The sequence below is a fragment of the Haliotis cracherodii genome, unplaced genomic scaffold (genome assembly GCF_022045235.1).
Source record: "Haliotis cracherodii isolate W230 unplaced genomic scaffold, xgHalCrac1.p SCAF_1, whole genome shotgun sequence".
Taxonomy (NCBI): domain Eukaryota; kingdom Metazoa; phylum Mollusca; class Gastropoda; order Lepetellida; family Haliotidae; genus Haliotis; species Haliotis cracherodii.
Window position 1 is genome coordinate 41,247,853 of NW_027266264.1, and position 22,849 is coordinate 41,270,701.

Consider the following 22,849-nt stretch of genomic DNA (forward strand, 5'->3'; position numbering starts at 1 on the left):
CAATTTCAAAGGCAGCCATTCTAGCTGTCTTGCATTGGTCCTAAGCTCCTCTTCCCTCATGATCCAGTCCAAAAACACTGCGGTAGTATGGTACATCAACAGAATTGGATCCACAAAGTCGATGTCCCTCCTCCAACTCACTCTAGAGTCCTTTCAGCTCATCAACTTCCTCAACATCCAACATCAAGGTAGCAGCCACAAATTGACCAGACGACCTTCTCCTTAGCCTCACTCACAGTGGCTCGATCCCTCCCTTGCAACACTCAGACTGCAGAAGTCTCTCATCGCCAAAGGCTACTCCCAGTGTGTATCGAAGCCCAAACTGTATATCCCATCATTCATCTACCACGCACCTTTATGACCACAAGTGAAAGCCTTTGAGACTTTTTGTTGTGCTCGTGATATTTCAACTCCTACCTCGGCCTTACCTCAGCAGATCACTGAGTATTTTACATTACCTGCTTTCGACAAGGAAACATGTTATCCACATTAGCCACCTACCTCGCAGCTATGAACTCTGTCATTGTCACCACTTCAGGGGCAAAGGTTTCCACAGATGCAGAACTCTTGTCTATCTTGGGATCAAATGACCAGGGAGACCTCTCCCTGTGCCCAGCTATATCTGGATGCATCTTGCCACCACAGGCATTCCTGGAAGAGACCTTGTCAAGTGCTTCTCACAGGAAATTTCTATCCTTCTGGCTTCGCTCCATCATCCTGTGTATACCTTTGCCGGGCTGCCTCCACCTACTATATCCATTCCTCGAAAGATTCGAATGGTTGCTTCTACCATGGTTCTATACACTTGAATGTACCCTTTCAGCCATCATGGATGGATGCTTTTGGAAGTCTGATACAGTTTTCACGTCTCACTACCTCGCGACATCTCAGTCACAGACGTACAAGGGCTCCACAAGTTCGCTCAATTGGTGTTGGCACAACAACTGTCTCACCCAAGTTCATGCAGATAAAGCTCTTATACATCAAGATCATTGCGGGTTACAATCGTTTTACAGAAGAAATCCTTGACGATTTCCTTTGGTGTTTTCTTATTGTTTGGGTCTTCCAAGATTGAGTCCCTTTTGGAGGGTGGATTAGCTCTTTCGTGGAGACTTTTTAGTCTTCATCCACAAAGTCACCATCAGGTGTGTCTGTTCATAAGACTAAGAATGGTGTACCGAATCTTTATTCAAAACTTCTCTGCTTTGGTTGCTTGTGATGTAGGGTTTTGGTTTGATGGTCTTTGCTATGGAATTGATCATTCTTCTTTTCGTCTTGGTTCGCTTCATGCATTCTAATGTGTTTGATAACCTTGACAAAGCATTTCGCTCGTCAGATACCACAACTATTCACTCGTTGCATAAAATTGGTATTACACGGAAGCTCGTTTAGTATTCTATACATATCTCACTGTTGTAGTCTATACAGGCAAGGGTATCTGCGGCCCACCATCAAACCATGGGATAAAATGCAAAGTGGAAATTTTAGTATAAAATGTATATTTATGTACTTATCCTATCTCACACACAATAGACCCACCTCACCATCTTGCATTTCAATTCCTCTTCCCCTGATAGCTCTGCGAAAGAGAATATGCACATGGTCAGTTCGAGCAGGCTTGCCGTGCACGGGAAACATGCAATTGACCTTGCTACTGGACATTACCATGTAGATGCAGAGGGTGTTTGGGTGAATGTTTTTATTTTAGAAGCTGGAAACATGGTTCAAGCATGTTTCCACATAGGATCAAAGAAGAAAAAGGAAGAAATGCAAAGTGTGAGATAAGATAAGTATGTACAGTAAACTACATTTATAACAAACACGTTTATAACAAACTGACGAATATATCAAATTGTTCTTTTGGTCCCGGCAATTTGCCATATTTTTTTATCACATAAAGTTCATGGATATAAGAAACATGCTCATAAAGAAATAATGGACATAGCGAACTCACCTTGTGGTCCCGTGTGAACTCTGTCAAAGATAATGTTTAAGTGTATAACAAACTGTTAATCCCTGAGCTGAACTCCTCATGTGTCACCAGTCTACCTATCAAAACATCGGCGGCCAAGCGCTGCTGATCAAAGCGTCAATAAACAATTGAAGGTAATTGATTTACTGTTATGTACTGACACCTTGTCCTCAAATTACACCCTCAATTTACGATAGTAACACGGTGGTTGAAGTAGTATATGCTGTTCATGTACAGTGCCAACTTTTGTTATTTTCGAGTAACATGAAGTCACATGACTTGATAAAAGATATCTGACAGTCGAAATGCATGTAATGAACAACGGATATAATGAACTAAAATTAGTGGTCCCTCTGAGTTTGTTATAACCATTGTTTACTGTAAATATACAATATATACTAAAATTTCCAAAACTGTATGTTGGATATTTCTTCAGAAAAAATGTTGTTACGATACAGTCATACTGTTTGTTGTATCTTGTAACTCACTTGTTACTTGTTTTTTCATATGGCATTGTTGCTTTATCATTTATGACATTTATGACAGTATACATTGTTTGTATCAGGTATACCAGATGACCTGAGGGAAACTAATAAACTTGGTATTGTATTGTATATTGACAAGTTTCTCAAGTCAAAGGACCAAAACTTTCTTCACATCGGTCTTTGGACACTGAGTCAGCTATTGAATGGTGAGTGATATGTGATTTTACTAAGACTAATAGAAATGTGTTTGCATTTATTTTAGGATGCATAATATCACTTTTGTCAATTGTCCTATTCTGCTCCAAGAGTATATTTGCTTTCCGAATTACTTATCAGTTAATTAAGATATGACTGATATCAAACAGCTATAAAAACACCACCTTTGTGTCCTGTTAGCGCTCATGACTAAAATTCTAGTGAGCTAATGTGAGTTAATATGTAATCCATCCCAACATCTTCTCCAAAAAAAAGCTGAAATTGGCCTGCACATTCTCAATGTGTTATTAATTGATTGCCTTGGTTGACATTTGAAACAGTTGACTGTAGCAATATATCTCATAGTTTCAGAGTTGGGTGGTCAGAAATATTAGGGTTACATTTATGAAACACTGCATACAAATTCACCACTCTAGTTGTGCCTTTTGTTATTATGGTTTCCAAATGTTTTAGTCCATGGATACTAGTTTGTGATCAAAGGCACATGTGGGGATTTGGTTCAACGGACCGTAGGGCTCTTTTCCGGAGCAGAATTCATAAACAGGGTGCCGTTGCACAAAGCAATCTTAGTGCTAAGGTGATCGTAACTCCCATACCTTAACATACACTTATGAGAGTCATAGTGCTAAGGTCCCGAACATCCTTGGGTGTTTTGTGAGAGGAAACTAAATGAACTGGGTGGTCAGGATTGATTACTTGGTTTATTGGGTGACATTGTACCCTGTCAGTGTGGGTGGTTTCTTACAATGCAGCATATGTTAGCAAACAAGCAAACAAAGAATCATACATCAATTCAGGAATTGTTGCAATTTTGTTATGGAAGTATTATTTAGATGTTTGAAAATATCATATGCAACATTGTTGTCAAATGAAGAGTTCTACCTATTGATAAGTACCATTACTAATTGACATCATTGGAAGATATAGAAATCATTTCAAGAAGTGAGGGAATCATTTGATTTGGTCTTATCATGACCATTTCATACAATTAAATGAGACTTACCCGTAAGTTGAAGTTGGATTGAGATTATATTTCATCCAATCATGTCATAAAATGTGAACACGTAAGTCACGAATGTGAGAGCGAAAGCGAGATGCAATTAACAGGTTTCCAGAAGACAGACGTATACCATTGAGTTAGACCTGACTAGTCTTCCTAAACTGCTCCAAGTGGTACAATTACAGCAGGAGATATCACACAGTTGAGGGCTTTGGATTTTCCGCACTACACTGTCAACTAATCGCCAAATGAGGGAGCGTGCTTGAGATCCTGAAGTCCTCAGATGAAAGATTTAAGTTAAAAAATGAATACAACGGAGTTAATAAATCCTCACTAAGCCTAAACCATCACAAGAGTACGCGGGATGAGCAATAAGTGCCAGTCTCGCGACGTGTGGGTGAAACGTTAACTTATGTCAGCAAAATCAATGTTTGTTCACTAACATGTCTTCATAACTTGTGAAATTAGGATCACCATGATGCAGAATCATGCTGGACAGAAATGTGGCAGCTCGGATGTGACAGATTTATCTAAGTGAAAAAACATCCCTCAGGTCAAATGATGAAAAGGGAGAAGAAATTGGTTAATCAGACTATGATGGGGATATCAACAAGCAAATTGACAACACAGAATCTGCTTCTTAGACAGTAGATTCAAGAACGTCAACCCATGGCAACCAGGTTGAATGTGACTTGTCGGGTTGAAGGGACCTCTGCTAGCTTGTCAGGAAAAACTGCTACACAGCTTCAATAGACTTGATACTCATTGATCATACAGCAAGATCATGAAAAGTATGTTAAATTCTTGTGCCAAGGAGTACTTTATCAGTTAACTGCACTCCCTAATGGGCTCAGTTGTGCTCCAGTCTATTCCAAACTGGTCCCTTACTCAAATATCAGATCCAAAGGTCACATAAATGTCTGATATATTGACAAGACTGAATGTAGCATTTTCATGCAGGAGAATATGGGACTATTCACTTACCTCAGATTTATCATTCATCCAATTAAATCAGTTGTGAGGCCGACACTAGAACTTGTGTTCTAAGGTTTTATTACCTAACTTGGTCAGGATGCTAGTGTTACTTACACCTTAGAAACACAATAAGATTAAGTCATCATGCTCCAGACTCCACAACAAACATCTCATTACATTAAAACACTGTCCAATATTTGTAACCATAAAAGAAATAATCCCTAAATGCCATTCATTCAAACCTAGATGGCTTATATACTGACATGCTGAATATTGATAGTGATTTATTATACTCATCAGGGGATGTGGACACAATTCCTGATGAACTTACATCTCGAATTATAAAGGTTTGTGATAAACATATTCCTAATAAAAAATTTATCATACAATCAAAGAATCCACAGTGGATCAATAATGAAATACGTTCCTTAATAAGAAAACGAAATCGCCAACATAAGAAAACTAAAAGACGTAATACTGCTTCAGATTAGGCAAGTTTTAGGCTGTTAAGAAATAAAGTAATCGACAATGTCCGTAAGGCAAAGAAGGCACATGCATCTAAAATTGATACTGTAATAAATAGTTCTCATGGTACAAAGACTTGGTGGCGTTTAGTAAAGGAGTGTCTTGAACTTAAAACTGCAAAACTCAACTTTCCCCCAATTATATTTGGGGATAGGTTGTATGATAATTCCATGGATATTGCTAATATTCTCAATAACCTCTTTGTGGACCAATCTCACATATGTAATCCTGATATGCACCTTCCACCAGTAGAATTAGATAAAGTTGAAAGTCTATTAGTAAATATAATTTTGATGGAAGATGAAGTTAGGGATATACTACTGTCCGTGTACACCACAAAGGCAACTGGCCCTGATGGTATTGGAAATAAAGTACTTAAAAATACAGCTTACAGTTTAGCCCCAATCATCACTAAACTATTTAATTTCTCTCTTAAACGAGCAATATTGCCATCACTATGGAAAGAAGCTCATATCATTCCTATTCATAAGAAGAATAGCGTGAATGAATGTACAAATTACAGACCGGTTACACACACAAGTTGTTTAGCAAAGATATTTGTAAAATGTATATTTAAACATGTGTATGACTATTTCAGGAATAATAATGTGCTCACTAACCTACAATCTGGATTCATGCAGGGAGACTCCACCTAAAATCAGTTGACATATTTATATAACTTTATTGCAAAGGCTTTAGATGAAGGTAAGGAAGTTAGAGCTGTATTTTGTGACGCAAGTAAAGCTTTTGATAAAGTTTGGCACAAAGGAATAATTTATAAGCTACACCATTATGGTATTTATGGAAATTTATTGAAATGGTTTGATAGTTACTTAGAAAATCGATATCAAATGGTAGTTATAAATGGCTATAGCTCAGATCCAAAAGCTGTCTTGGCAGGTGTGCCACAGGGCACGGTCCTGGGATCATTATTGTTTATTATCTATATCAATGACATTGTTGAAGGAATAAATAGTCATAACAGACTTTTTGATGATGACACATCTTTGTATGTGATCATAGAAGATCCTGATATAGCTGCTCGTGATCACATTAATGACTTGGACAGAATTTCAGAATTGGCTACAAGATGGTAAGTTAAATTTAGTCCCGAAAAAACTGAATCAATTCAATATACCAGTAAAGTAAACCCTTGTCCCAAACCTAACTTATATATGAATGGTACAGAAATCAAAGATGTACAAAGTCATAACCACCTAGGTATTACTTTACAAAGTTACAAAGTAATTGTAAATGGAAAATGCACATTGAGGATATTGTAAGGAAATGTTGTCCTCTGGTTAATTGTTTAAGAAGTTATAAATATCGTCACTCCCGAACTACCTTAGAAACTATGTACAAATCATTTATTTTACCAATTTTTGATTATTGTTGTCATATTTGGGACAACTGTACTAATGAACAAGCTAACTTATTGGAAAAGTTACACTTAGGTGCTTTGAGAACCATATGTGGCGCTGTCCGGGATTCGAGTCATCAGAAGATTTACAATGAAACAAATTGTAGGTCATTAAAAGACAGAAGATACAATTTAAGACTGGTTATGTTTTACAATATGAATAACCATTTATCCCTGGAATATCTTTGTAGGCTTATTCCTAATACAACTTCAGAAAACAAAAATAATGACTTAAGGGTTAAAACTAATCTTTAAACAGTGAAGTGTAAAACAAAAGCTTATGCAGATTCATTTATACTAGCTACAACACAACTTTGGAATATGTTACCAGAAAACCTAACAGGGACAGAGACCATTGCACAATTTAAGTACCGGTATCTGCTTCACATAAAGGGAGATAGTGGTATACACTGGGATTTAAATTATGGAAGCAGATTATGCCAAATCATTCACAGTCGCCTCAGGCTTGGCTGCAGCGATCTTAATGCAGATCAGTATAATAGATATATCTTTGATACAAAAACTTGTTCCTGTGGATATTATACCGAAGATGCTCTACACTTCTCATTTGTGTGTACAAATTACTATGTTCTTCAAAATGAAATGTATTTTTACCAACATGGTTATAATTTACAAACTGTGCTATGCGGAAATTCGTATTTGAGTAAGGAAGAGCAAATCTTAATATTTGATTCAATTCCAAACTTTATATTAAACACTGGCAGATTTTCAGTTAAATGAATTGTTTAATATAAACTGCAAATAGATTTATTATATATATACATCTAGCTTGGCATGTACAATTCATTTGTTATGTTACAGCCCCCGGACGGTGTAACTTTCAATAGGTATTTATTACCTGAAAGAATTCAAAAAGAAGAATTAGATCTCGGACAACTTCTGACAACATTTTAACACAATACAGCATTTGGGTCTTTCTAACTAAAAACTAATACAAAATCCTACATCATGACAAAAGTTTGTCTTAAAACAACATTCACACACTCTTAAAGCTAGTTGACACAGGATCTAATATACTACTAAGTGTTGAATACAAATGCTATAATGCTTACACAAGTGCACACTGTTTCTGAATGACAAGGGTGATCAGTCCTTTAAAACAAAATGAATCTTTACAATACTCTCACACAGCATGTTCATAACACAACTGTTCATTGAACAGTAGATACACATATTCACTATATAATGTCACTTTAGCCAAATCACATACAGGTCTCAAAGAACACCTTCAACCACTCACTGCTACATGTACATTCAATATAGAGAATAGTGTCAAACTTTCGCTTTTACAAAATCATGGCATTCATACCATGAATGGAGCAGTTAACAATATATACAACATACAAATAGCTTGAGCAACATTTCAGTGTACAATAACATACAATCTCAACACATTCTCACCAGAGGAGGGGGAAGGTATGGGAACACTGGAATGAACACGATATTCTGATGGAGGACAGAGTAGACAACAGGTTGATATCTGACAGTCTGATATCTGATAGATTGCACTTGGGGATTCACAGTCATGGACGACATCAGTGGGTTAGCCACATACTCGGGCATGTCGCCAAGCGTGTCATACGTCAATCTCAATGGTGGATTCCTCTGTCTCGCTAGCGTCGAGCGCCATCTTCAGGTTCACTCTTTAAGACACCATACTCACCATGATCTGTAGAATCACTCCCATCAGATTCCTCTTGCCTATCATTGTCACTGTTTCCATCATTTTCTCCCTCGAGTCATTCAGTATATCAGGCAATGTCTCTGGCACAGGAGGAGCATAGTATTGTTGGGTTCGGTCACTCTCACAAATCTGAAATCATCATCACTCTCAGAGTCCTCTGATTCAGGTTCATCCTGATTCTCTCTCACTTGATGTCTTCTTCTTGGAGCTCTTGGTAAGTGTACTCCTGGAGCTTCAAGTAGAAGATAATCTCATGACAAAAGCAGGTTGCGGTGTAGTGTTCTGAGCAGCATCTGTTTACCTTCTGGTCTCACAACATACACAGGACTATTCTCTCCTTTGCATTCTACGACGACAAGTATGGTGTCCTCCCAGTGCCATCTTAGCTTGTCAGTCCCACCTCAATCCTTGAAATACTTCACTAACACTCGGTCACCAGGCTGCAATACAGTGTACCTTGCTCTCGCATTATACCAGTTTCTTGATTTCTCAGCCGACAACTGCATTTTCTCTGAGACAATGTTGTAAGCTTCCTGCATTGTTTTCTTCCAGTCTTCTACAAACTGTCTATAGTTCCTGTCATCTTGTGCATCAGGCAGTCCAAAGATCATGTCGATTGGAAGTCTAGGTGATGTACCAAAGAGCAGTTGAAAGGGCAAATAACCTGTTACTGCATGCTTTGTACAATTGCAGGCGAATACAACTTTGTTGACATAGTCCTTCCAATTCTGTTTCTGTTCTGCTGTAAGTGACTTCAACATCTCTAGGAGGGTACGATTGAAGCGCTCTGTTTGCCCGTTTCCTTGAGGATGGTAAGGAGTTGTGCTTGATCTGGCTATGGAACTTTACTGAGTCACATGACGAAACAAGTTGTTCTCAAACTCACGGAATGGGTCATGATGGATCCTTGTTGGGAAGCCGAAGCAAGGGATAAAGTCGTTAAACAGCTTGTCAGCTGCAGTTCGTCCAGATTTGTTGGTAGTAGGGTATGCCTGAGCAAACCGTGTGAAGTGGTCTATAATAACCAACATGTACTCATATTCACCTTTGCAATACAGTGTACCTTGCTCTCGCATTATACCAGTTTCTTGATTTCTCAGCTAACAACTGCATTTTCTCTGAGACAGTGTTGTTGTTTCCTTGAGGATGGTAAGGAGTTGTGCGTGATCTGGCTATGGAACTGTACTGAGTCAGACGATGAAACAAGTGGTTCTCTGTTTCTCCTTTGCTCTGTTCAAGATGTAGAAAGTCAAGTGACACAAGTTCAAAGGGTGCGGATGTTACTATACTCTGACCTGGAGCTCTTGTTATCTTTATTGGAGTTTTCTTCTTTAGACACTGACACTTGGTTGTGATGAAGTCTTCAATCTGGTCTCTCATGTGTGGCCAGTAGAACCTGTCACAAGCCAGAGCAACACATCGATCTACTCCTCAGTGACCCATTTCTTCATATAACTCATGATACACAGTCCTTCTGAGCTCCATAGGGACTACAAGTTGTCGTCTCACTACATCACCTTGTAATGTTGTTACTCTCCATAGTATTCCATCTCTATCTAATTTCAGATTGTGCCATTCTCGCATGAGAGCATGTGTCTCTTCTTGTCAATCTCTCTCAGTTGGTTTCCTCTTCCATCCAAGGTATTCTATGACTCTGAGGATATCTTGGTCCTGTCTCTGACTTTTCTTGATATCGCAGGTTGAAAACAGTTGTTTTCCTTCAATCTTGAGTGGGTTATCTGGGACAGCTTTAACACTGGTACTCATAGCAGTTATCCAAGCACAGCTGGCATTCATGTTTACCTCAGTTGCTTGTTGAACAGCGCTCATGATATCAGGTGAACACTTCTCGGAATACTCACTCTTGGCCTCAGTTAAATCAAGCGAAATCTAGACAGGGTATCTGCATCTATGTTTGCTTTACGTGGGCGATACAATAGGGTGAAGTGGAAATCTGACAGAACATATACGCATCTATGTCGAGCTACATCCAACATAGGTGAGAAGGTTATTGTCACTGAAAACGATGAAAGATGGCGCATAGTAGAGGTAATCTCTCAATCTCTCAGTAACAGACCAGTACAAGGCGAGTAGTTCTAGTTTTTTCAGACTGGAGACGATAGTTCTGTTCACTTAGGGTCAATGTTCTTGAGCCAAACGACACTACTTTCAACTGCTTTCCTGGCTCTTGATACAGTACGGCCCCTAATCCATCCTGAGACGCATCGATATGGAGTATGAATAGCCTCTCGAAGTCTGGGTAGGACATCGTCCTTTCAGACTCTGTTAACATGTCGATAAGGCTATCAAGTATTGTCTGATGTTCTTGATGTAATTGTCCACTAGCATTCTTGTTCTACTTGCACGGCCCTTGATCTTTTCTGGATTTTTGGAGGACTTGAGAAGATTATACAATGGCTTAGCTTTCCTGGAGAAGTCTGGCAAGAATCTTCTGTAATAAATGATAAAACCAAGCAGTTTTCTCAGATCACCAACAGTTCTTGGGGTCTTGGTTTTTAGTGCATGTACCGCTTCTGTGTCAGCTGGGTCCATACGACATCCGTCTTCTGAGACCAACACACCCAAGTACCTGACTTCTTGTCTGAACATCTCGCACTTCTTTGGTTTTAACTTTATACCTTTAGACCTAAATCTCTGAAGTACTTTCCTTACATTTTCTACATGTTTCTCAAAGGTTTTACAATAGCACATGATGTTGTCAAGTTACGGAATGCTGATTTCTTCTCTCAGTCCAGCAAGACACTCATCCATGAACCGTTGAAATGCAGCAGGTGCGTTGGTTAATCCAAACGGAATCCTCACCCAATCAAACAGTCCCTAAGGTGTTACAAATGCAGTTAGGTGTCTACACTCTGGTTTTACGAACCCCTGGTGATAAGCTTTACCTTGGTCAAGAACGCTGAACCATGAACTTTCTGCAAAACTCTGCATGGCGTCTTTTATACGAGGTAACACATCCTATCAGGAATAGACTTACTATTTAACTGTCTGTAATCTATACATAGCCTCAGACTAGACGACGGGTGATGAATATGATGTTGACTTGGTTATCCATTGCTTGTCGAGGAGAGCTTGAAGATAGTCTTGCTACAATGGTCTTGGTACAGATATCTAGGTTTTCTGGACTGGTTCATGATCATGTTGTTTGATATCCATCTCTAGGTCAGGAGCACAACCATAGTCATCATCATCTCTTGAGAAACGCTCACACTCCTCTCGCAACATCTGTCTGGCTACCTGTTCTTGCTCTGGAGTAAGGCCTTGCAGTTTTACATCAGGGTCAAAGGATGTGGAATTACAATTGACTGAACTCACATTCACACAGACTTAATTTGCTCTAAAGAACCTATCACAGTCTTGGGCTGCAAATAAAGGTTATGATGAGTACAATTTTCAACATAAACAACTACTTTGTTAGACTTAGGACTAAGCTTAACTAAAGACTCAGTGAAAGTTAATCCATGGGACCAAGGCCCCTCAACATTAGGTTTAAATAGTGCATGATTATCAGTCTCTAAGGTACCGCTCTTTACTGTGCAATTCAGAGGTGTTATTTTACCACTCGGACAGTTTATCTTTCGCTTACAGGTCTTCAACCACCACAGTGGTTCTGATTCACAGGGGGAGCATGGGTGGCCCAGTTGTCTCAGGCGCCACGATTCGCTGTGCAGAGTTGCGTCCCTTGGGCACGCCAGAAACCTATGATTGTGGGTTCGAATCCCGGTTCACCCCAATTATGTTTCTAGGTTTGTCAGCACCATACCCGTGCTCGTGGGTTTGACCGAAGTGATAAACGTCTGAGACCTGCATCCCTTCGGGCTTTCCTCCCACATTAAGCTGACATGCCGTGATATAACTGGAATACTGTTAAAGGGTGGCGTTAAACACAACTCACTCACTCACTCTGATTCACGGTCACCAGCGAATCTCACGAGAGATCTAAGTTCCTTCACAGGTACACTAGGAAGAGCTATCTTTAACACTGAGATCACATCAGGGTTAACAGTTCTTGTCTCTGACTGGACACTCTTCACGCTAGTCTTGTCTTGAGAACAGTCTTGATCCTGATAGTACAATTTGATGAATTGTTCGATCACATTATAACCGATGATGGGTTGATCTTGGCAAATGTCACAAGCATGGGAACTGTCACATAAATTTCAGAATCTACAAATTTAGTGGTACCTTCTACCCATCCTGAGAAGGGGATATCTGATCCATTGGCTTCTTTCACTGTCAGTGAATGATCCAAGACTTCATTGAGTTCTCTAACTTCTAAATGAGGCAAGTGTTCTTCTAACCATTTAGCAGGTAACAAGCTTAATTGAGCACAAGTGTCCAATAAGGCAATAGTATAAACTTTGTCAATTTTGACAAGACACTCATTACCAATCAACTTTGTCACAGTCCTTTTCTGTCGAGGTGTGGTAGAAACATTGTTGTATACTTTGGCACAAAAAGTTGATGATGGGGAAGCTTCTTTGTGGTTCACATCTTGTCCCCTTGTCTGTGAGGATGTGAACTCTTCCGGTTTCCCTGATTGTGTTTCTTACACCCTGCCATAAAGTGTCCTACACTACCACAGGCGAAACAGTGACAGCAACTACTCAACTTCTTCTCCTGACACTGGCTACAGAGTCCCTTCTGCCTTGTTGAACTGATCTTTCAGTGTTCAACTGCATCGATCGTATTGTAGCTTTCAGAGAAGAAAATTCTTCCTCCATCTTGCTATACTTATCTTCACTTCTGGATGTCACCTTCACTGAGGAGTTTGTCTTTTACTTGGTCTTTCTTTCCATTTCTGTGGCATGATGTCTGTTCACCTCATTGTTAATGTCTACCGGTATGTCTTGCACATCCTTGGTCTCAAGCATGGGTCTGATTGCTGCTGCAATGTTCTCACTCCTAAGACCTCAACTCCTCCCTGGAAAGCATGAGCTTTTGCTTTAAACTCATACTGAAGAGCATCCTCATCCTGAGATTGAGTTTCACAACTCAGTTCGTGGAAGAGTTTGGCAGTAGATTTTTCCCTATATTGCAGTCTCAATACGTTTCGCAATTCTTTAATTCTTATGTTGGGCCTTCCCTCTAAGTAAGACCTCAGAGGGAGGCCAGGCATGATGCATCTTATAACAGCTGCAACAATGTAACTTGTGGCCACTTCTTTTCTTATTGCAGCTTCCAGCTGCTGACAAACTGAGGTGTATGTCAGACCAGCATCATCTGCCCTTTACAATGACAGATGGGACAAGTTCGTCGAGTGGAGAATAAGAAATTATTTAGACATGGAGATGCTGAATTCTTGCTCTATCTCAGAAACGATAAGAGATTACGACATGGCACTATCGAAGGCTATAGATCAGCCCTGGCATCAGTATTACAACACGATGGCCTATCTATAGGTACCCACCCAGTACTGAATCGACTCCTTGAATGAAGTCCTTTGCACTGGAAGACATTAAAGTACCACACACATTCCCAAAATGGGATCTATCAATAGTATTGTCAGTATTGAAAGCACCATATGAACCCATGAGTAGTGCGACAGTAATATTAGTCTCCAGGAAGACTGCTTTTCTCCTAGCCATGGCTACGGCGGCTCGTTTATCAGAATAACACGCTGTTGACATTTCCACTGTAACTCATACCCAAGAATGGAAATCAGTGTCGTTCAGATCGCTCCCAGAATTAATTATCATGGAACTGTTCTGGGTGAACAATACCTTCCAAATGACGTGCTGGTTTTCTTGGGGAATTAGTCAGAAAAGAGCCAGAGTCACAGGAGACTAATTACAATTTTATTTACAAGAACATTTAACAATTTACAATATACTTAGATAATAACTGAGGGTGCCACAGAGAGTCGGTACACACTCTGGGCTGTGGGAGAGAGGTCTGCTTGGTAAGAGAGTCAAACCCCTTCTCTGCTAGAACTTGGCTACAGTATGTATTTAATGAAAGTTTGAACAATAGAAAGGAATGTGATTGGTTGATACACGATTGGTTGTGTCCTATGCTAAATGGACGGCTGGACAGAGGGGAATACTAAATCCTGTTAATCCTGTTGGACTGGCACTAATCTTGTTGACATATTTACTGGATGCTTTGAAAGAGATTAGGGTGTCACTATAGATGAGCTTGTGTGGGGGCTAATCCTTAATGCCCTATAGACGAGCTTGTATGGGGGCTAATCCTTAATGCACTATAGACGAGCTTGTATGGGGGCTAATACTTAATGAGTCTTAATTGAAGTAATGTTATTCTAATATACCCCGGTAGGTGATGACAAATATACTTAAATAAATATCCTTTGTCTGGGAGATGGGATCTTGATACCTTAGGCTAGCATTTATCTAAAAGCTTCAAATCAATTAAACTATGTAGACGTAACCCTTGTCTTATTGAATAGTATGTCTAGAAGATGCGCTCCCATTACCTTAGGCTAGCAACCATCTAAAAAGCTTTAACTGAAACTACTGATATTTTATATATGCATTTTACCTAATGATAATTATAACTTGCTAAACTATAATTATATGAAATGATGTATAAATATTACACAATGATAACTCATAAAAGCACTTGATGTAGATCTAATTATTATAAGATAACTTAGTATAAATGTTAACCATGATATTATTGCCAAAAACCAGTCGTCAACCTTTGGCCCACTCGGACACAGGCAATATACAATACCAGCCTTAAGTAAAAGTGTGGACTATCCGGACAGATTACTTTGTCCCATAAGAGCCTTGAGATACTTCATTACAGCAACTCAACCCCACTGAAAGCAGAGAAAACGCCTTTTTATCTCTTGCAAACCCTTGTCAGAAAAGGACATAACAAAGGGTACTGTAGCGGGATGGCTCAGATCGGTCATCGCAGATAGCTATGAACTGGCACAAGTCTCCACACCAACTTGGGGAAACTGCAGGCTTCACGAGGTCAGAGCCCTTGCAACAAGTCTAGTCACATGGAATACAGTATCCATTGAACAAGTCGAAGCAAGCTGCCAGTGGAAGTCCCATAACACGTTCTCAAACTTTTACTTGCGAGACATACAGACCAATCTGGATGGACTATACACACTGGGACCCTTGGTGGCAGCCCAGGTGATAGTCTCCAAGTAGCCTTGTTCCCCCCTCTTCCAGAAAGGGGAAAAAGAGGGGTGGGGTGTGTGTGTGTGTGAAGATTTCAGAATACCTCATGAACTCAGGGTAAGTTGACTTTTGTACTGGGTTTTACTATTGAATTAGTAAACAAGGCAAGTGGCAACACTGAAATCAGAGATCGAAGGATTAAGTGATATACGGTATCTACATGATAATCTAGGATGTATCTATGTACTACCACAATGTGGGCATGGAATGACAACCGGAAGTGACATCACAGAAGACGTCATCACCGGAAGTGACGTCATAATATGTCTAAGTATCACAGTGGTGGATATATGATGTTGGAAATCTTTATGTCTAGTCTTGTAAGTAGACTATTAGACATATTCCGTTTGAGACCCTTTTGGCATACAATCCTTCACAAAGCCAAATATATAAGGGATGCTAGATACCAGAACCCACTGGTCCCTCTGGTGTATACTGGCAATGATGTAACAGAGGTAGGGTATTCACAAGAATTATCAAACAATAGTTTATCATTGTGAATAATTCTAAGAATACTACCTCTATTACATAAGGAAGTAATCCCTCTAACCTTCCCAAATATCTGCATCTAGTTGATGAGGAAAATGGGTTGAAAGAAGTGAGGAGATTCCCACCTTGCGCATGCAAGGTGGCGCCCCTGGCATGGGATAGGGTTTCCCTGACAACTATTAGATATGTTGGCAGTGAAGAGGACGTCTGTTGAAAATTTATAAAAATTTGTAGTGTGGTTCTCAGCATAAACAGGAATTTATGGCAATGATGTAATAGAGGTAGTATTCTTAGAATTATTCACAATGATAAACTATTGTTTGATATCTACATGTATAAAGCTTGGTAGGGAAATCTAAATTCGACCACAAAATATTTAATTTTAGTTTCATATTCTTTGGCTTAACTTTATATTCAGCATTGTTCGGATGAATAATCTCTACGGACCTAACAGTGATAACACTGATTTTTATAAAAATCTATTTGATAATATGGACAACTTTGGAAATGATTCATTCCTTATTGTAGGTGACTGGAACCTTAGTCTTAATCCTGCAGTTGAATTATAAAATTATAAAAATATAAATAACCCCAAAACAAGACGGATAGTATTTGAAAAATAGAATCGGTAAATTTGATAGATGTATGGAGAGAACTAAATAAAGACTTAAAGAAATTTACATGGTGGAAGAAAACCCAAGACAACAAGCTAGGCTGGACTTCTTTTTAGTGTCTGAAGATATAAGAAATATGACATTGGAAACAAATTTTTTACCCGGATATAAATTATAAAAGCGACCACTCAGGCATAATGTTATCTTTCTCTAATACAATTAATCAAGAAAGAGGATGCAGATGTTTGGAATTAAATACTTCACTTCTCTTAAATAAGGATTATACAGATTTAGTTAGAAACAGTTATATAAGAAACTAAAAAAGAATATTCTGAGAATAGTGATAGCGAACTAAGAAAGTTAGACATCAAACTTAAAATAGATGATACTTTATTTCTTGAAACCCTCTTAATGAAAGTTAGAGGGAAAACAATTTCATTTTCTTCATTCATTAAAAGAACCAAAATCAGTCCAACAAAAGAATTAGAAAGTAAGATAAGCAATTTAGAAGATGACATAAGGCGAAATGTTCAACAAATAGACGAAAACATCTATTCGAATTATCAAATACAAATTAGAAATGGAACATATAAAAGAAGAGGAATACAAATTAGAATTAGAATGCAATGTTTGGGGAAGGAGAAAAACCAACAAGTTATTTCTGCCACTAAGAAAATAGAAATTATGTCAGTAAATTAATAAATAAAGTTGTAACTGAAGATGATATGGTAATAACAGACGGCAGTTGCATATTGGATGAATTAAGAAACTTTTATAAAAAAAATTATATACATCTGATTGCAATGACAGAAGTTACGAAAATTTAACAAATTTAGAGACTCCAACATTAGACAACCAAATGAAAAACGTATAAGAAAGACAAATTGAGCTAAAAGAAATTTCATTGGCATATGAAAACATGAAAAACAATTAAAGCCCCGGTATTGATGTCTTTCCTATTGAATTTTTAAAGTTTTTCTCAATTTTCTGGAAAGAGCTAAAATTCTGGATATACAGATTTGTAAAATGTACTTCTGCTAATACATGTAACACAATGAGTATGACAATGAAAAGAGGAGTTATAACTTGTCTACCAAAATCAAACAAAGACAGAACATTGATAAAAAACTGGTGACCAATAACTTTATTGAATACACTCTATTAAATAATTAGTACTTGTATTGCAAACCGTACAAAATCAACATTGGAATTGCTCATTTATAATAATCAAACAGGATTTATTCCAGGAAGATCTATTTCAGAAAACACAAGGTTGTTATATGATATTATCTTTGAATCAAAAAGACAAAATAAACCAGAATTAGTTCTACTGATCGTTTTTGAAAAGGCATTTGATACGGTATAAAAACAATTTATAAAAAAAGTTTTACAAAAATATGGATTTGGACCAGAAATGATAAGGTGGATAAATATACTAACTTACAATACTACATCAAGCATAAGACAAAATGGGCATCTATCAGAATTTTTTACAAATGAAAGAGGCTGTCGACAAGGATACTCATTGTCGCCATATACTTTCCTCCTAGTAGCTGAAATCCTAGGAGGTGTGATTAGAAATAATAATAAAATTGAAGGGATTACTCTAATGACAAAGAATACAAACTTGGGCAGTATGCTGATGACACTGAATTATTTTTAAATGACAAAGATGAAAGCTTATATGCAGCCACAGAAACACTTAATATATATTGCTGTGTATAAGGCGAGTTTTTCGGACCTTGAATTAGGGGGCTTTCAAGGGAGGTCGTCTTATACACAGGGTTGAAGAGTTTTGATGTTTTTAACCCCCAACACAGACATAACTGCGGGCACCTAACACAGGAAATACCATTTCAACAAATCCGTAATGAAGTACACAAACTAATCATGTAATTACATTGTCTGGTTATATACAGTTTATTATATATTTGGACTTACCTTTGTAATCTATTTCATTAATGTTATTCAAAATTTCATTCAATATTGTTTATTTTCATTTTGTCAAAATCGTATGTGAAGTGATCGGAAGATTACACAACTCAGTTATTTACAGCAACCACAATCATATTATCGCTATTGACACCTTGAAACAAACTTTAGTGGATAGAGAATGGATATATATATATATCATAAATGCCATACTTTGACTCTCTGAAAGTCATATTTGTTTGACTATTATTTGTCAACATAAAGTTTTCACTATCACGAGCACGGAAGCATTTGCGTTGATTCATCAAATTGTTCCACATGAAAAATTAATTTCTACAAAATGTCTGGCTTAAAGATTATTGTAGACAAGACAAAAGCAATATGGATAGGCTCAAAAGCAGGGAGCAATGATCGATTATGTCAATATTTACAAAGAGAATGGCACAATAAGGAATTTGAAGTATAAGGAATAATGTTTAATCCAAACTTAAGTGAACTCTGGGTAATCTGTACAAAAAGAAAACTAGAAGAAATAGATTGCTTGCTAATTGGAGAAAAAGAAATCTAAAGCTATAAGGAAAAATTAGTCATAAAAACTTTAGCATTGTCAAAACTAACTAAGTGTGGGTGGGGAATTCCAGGATTAGATCTTATCATTCATGCCCTGCAGGGGTGGTGGTTTTCAGATCAAATATCCATTTGAGTTCGATGGATCGGCGTCTAGCCATGCTCTGAGTTGACTCGGGGTCTGTTTTAAGCTGTTGTATGATTTAATAATGTAGGTCTCTTGTTGAGTGTCCTACAGAGTTGAAGTGTTTAGCGACAGGTTTGTCCCTATGATGGTTGATATCCGCAAAGTGTTCTTTGAGTCTAGTGCAGAAGTGTCGTTTAGTTTCACCTACGTATTGTTTACCACATTTGGTGCAACTAAGCAGGTAGATTATGTTTCTGCTTTTGCAAGTGAAATGCAAATGGCATTTATATTTTTTGCCTGTTGTGTGGCTGCTGTTGTGGGCACCTTCAGCAGTCGCTAAACACTTCAACTCCGTAGGACACTCAACAAGAGACAAAACTAGTTTACATATTTTCGACACTACCAAACGCTCCTGAGAACTTTGTCTTATCACTTGACAATATATTTTACAATTTTATCATGAATAATAGAAAAGACGAAATCAAAAGGAGCACTTTGACCAGAAAATATGATTACGCATGATCAACATTAGAGCCTTTGTTGACGCACTAAAACACTCTCCTCTCAGATTATATTGTGAAAAAAAAACATATAGTAACCCTTTTAATATCCCAATTAAAGATATACTCTCTTTGGGAGAAAATGTTGACGAGGAAAAACCCCTACTGGAAAGATGTATTGAAAGCTTGGAACATTGAAAGCTTTGTAAAAACAATATAATCAATGCCAATAATAAAGAAGAAATTTTGTCCCAACCATTATGACCTAATCACAACTTCAAACAAGCAACATACTACATAAAGCAATGGGCTAATAATGGAATTTACTCAATTAAAAATACACTGAGCTGCAAAGGAAACGTCACCATGGATAGAAATAGTAAACATACTTTGAGACATATTAAAAAGATGAAACTCGGCAAAGCTGATCATCAAGGTTGAAATTAAAGTGTCAAATATTCTTAAAGTGAAACACAGCACTAGTCTCAGAGAAAGTGACATCACAAGTCAGTATCTTGTGTGTCCGCCATGTCCATTGATGACTGCCGTGCAACGTTGAATGGATGAGGCAGTTGATGAAGGCCATAGGCACTTGAGCCAACACTCTAAGGAACGCCTGACGCAGTTCAGCTGCAGTTGTTGGCCTTGGTCGGACATCATTCAGCCGTCTTTGAATCACGTCCCACAGGTGCTCAATGGGATTTAAATTCCTGAGGGCAGGCCACTGCATAGTTCTGATGCCATTCTGCTGGAGGAAGTCTCTCGCAGTGTGGGCACAGGCATTATCATGCTGAAACTCGTGGTTGTGGCAACGTGCCAAATGAGGTATGGTATGTGGTCTCAAGACTTGATCAATGTACCCAGCTGCTGTGACACCATTGCCTCTCCCTGGACCGATGTTCTGGAAGACCACAGGGCCAACCCTCCGTACAAGACCAATTCCACCCCACACCATGATGCTCGGACCACCCCACGAGTCTCTCTCAAAAACACAAGCATCGGAATCACGTTCCCCACGGCGTCGCCACTCTCTCTGTGCCATCTGCTGTTGTGATGCACTAACGGCTCTCATCTTAGAAGAGGACTCTTCTCCACTGCTGGTGGCGCCAATGCTGGTGCTCTGTTGCCCACTGAAGATGGTCTTGGCGATGACGTGGTGTCAGAATGGGTCCTGGGTGTGGCCTGTGACAGTGGAGGTGTCTGCTCGTCAATCGTTGATGCACAGTGTCTGCACTAATGTGTCGCTGGTGTGTCCCCATTGTCTGTCAAGTAGTTTCTGCAGCAGTAACAAAGCAATCTTGAAGATGCTGTTGCACAATCTGATGATCCTTACATCGGCTGGTGTCCCTTGGTCGGTCATCTGTAGTGTTGGTGGTCTGATACCGTTGCGGGAGCCTGTATATGGTCCTTACGTGGACTTGGAATGCATTGGCTACGTGCCCCGTGGTTTGTCCAGCTTGCAATCGTCCAAAGGCTTGGTGTTGCTGATTTCTTGTCAATCTTGGCATGTGGTAGCAATTCAATAACAAACGAATGTTATCCAATCTGGGTGGATTTTTATAGGGCAAGAAATGGGGGAACACATGTGCATTTCAATTTGCATGGAAATCTTGTGCATCGGGTTACCATGGCCGTTGCCGTGATGCAATTGGGCGATCGTTTTTATTATCATCTGCTTTGTTTTTTTATAATCAAATTTAATTTTTCTGGACAAGGTCATGTTAAATTTTAGAAACTTTGACAAAAAAGAACCCAGATATTTAAATGACAACTTTTCATGCAATGTTTCTTTTGTGGTTCAGTATATATGCAATGAAAATCGATTGATGTCATTTGAAGAACTGAAACTAAAATATCCGATAAAAGGAACAATATCAGACTATAGATATCTAGTTTTCAATATACCAGAATCATGGAAAAAAACAATCAAGAAAACTAGAAAAAGAATTTTACAGAATTTATATACAAACAGTTGCTTAAGTGATCTGATGAAGCCTGTTGAAGGTGCTAGAAACTTTTATGATAAATTGATATCAAATGAAAATAATGTTAAAGTTCGTGATAAATGGCAATAATTTTTCATTGTGATTTTTTAATTGGAAAACGTAATTTACTGTTAATAGATGTAAACTGAAGGATGTAACACTTTTAGATTTTCAGTACAGATTTCTACATGGAATTATCTACACAAAGAAGGAACTATTAACAATTAATCTTGTAGACAACAGTGTTTGTAGCTTTTGTAATGCTGTCAAAGAGGACATCAGCCATGTCTTTTGGGAATGTAATGAAACTAAACAATTTTGGAATGATCTTGAACTTTGGTGCTAACTGATCTAATTCAATCAATCATATACTTTTATTGTGAAAAAGGCATATTCATGTAAGTGGAATCAAAGGAACCGAACCGAAAGTAGATATACTTTTAAAACTACTTAAAACCATATATTCAATTGAGAAATGTATTTCTATAAAAAAAGGATGACAAAAATAACTTTAACAAAAAAAATGGTCACTGTTATTCTCAGCATTAGATTCGTAGCTCTCTGTTGATACATGCTATGTATGAGTCTGATTTTGTGTTACACCCTTTTGCTTTGAAACAGGACAATGTTTGTTTCCAACCCTTTATATTTTAAAAGAGTGTATTGTCATTCTATGCCTGAAACTCATGACAAGTGGAGAGATCAAGTGCCCACCCTGTCACTATGTTTTCACCCAACCTCTGTGGGTACAGGGTTTCAAATACTTTAAGATCTGACTCTGGTCTCACTTTAGCTATTTCATGTGATCCCTTGTTCCATATAATCTTAATCAAACTTATAAGTAAGTCTTATTTAATTGTCAATTTTGCCAAGATCAATTAGCTGCAGAATGTCAGTTGTACTCACAAACTTTAGGATACCCCATTTTGTGTAATGAGATATATGACACTTTGTCCTTTTGTATGGTTTTGTTTCAGTTATTGCTTCGATGAAACATCATTACATCAAATTCATCAAGAATGAACTGTGATAAAATGTTTATTTGAATTCAACAAGGCCTCTGTGTGCATGTTCTCTCGGTGTTAGTATACTATTTTAATGACGTAGAACGCATCAGGGTTACATACAAAAGTAAGAATGTGTGCAGTTATGACGG

General features: G+C 38.2%; 1 protein-coding gene across 3 annotated transcripts in view; it reads left to right on the forward strand.

Moving 5' to 3' along the window:
- LOC139477956 (uncharacterized) overlaps positions 1 to 22,849 on the forward strand; it is a 405,897-nt gene that overhangs the window by 366,983 nt on the left and 16,065 nt on the right. For all 3 annotated transcript variants that reach the window (XM_071260404.1, XM_071260406.1, XM_071260405.1), the window contains one exon: positions 2,538 to 2,663. In XM_071260404.1, the coding sequence (XP_071116505.1) occupies positions 2,538 to 2,663 (126 nt within the window). The remainder of the gene's footprint in view (positions 1 to 2,537; positions 2,664 to 22,849) is intronic.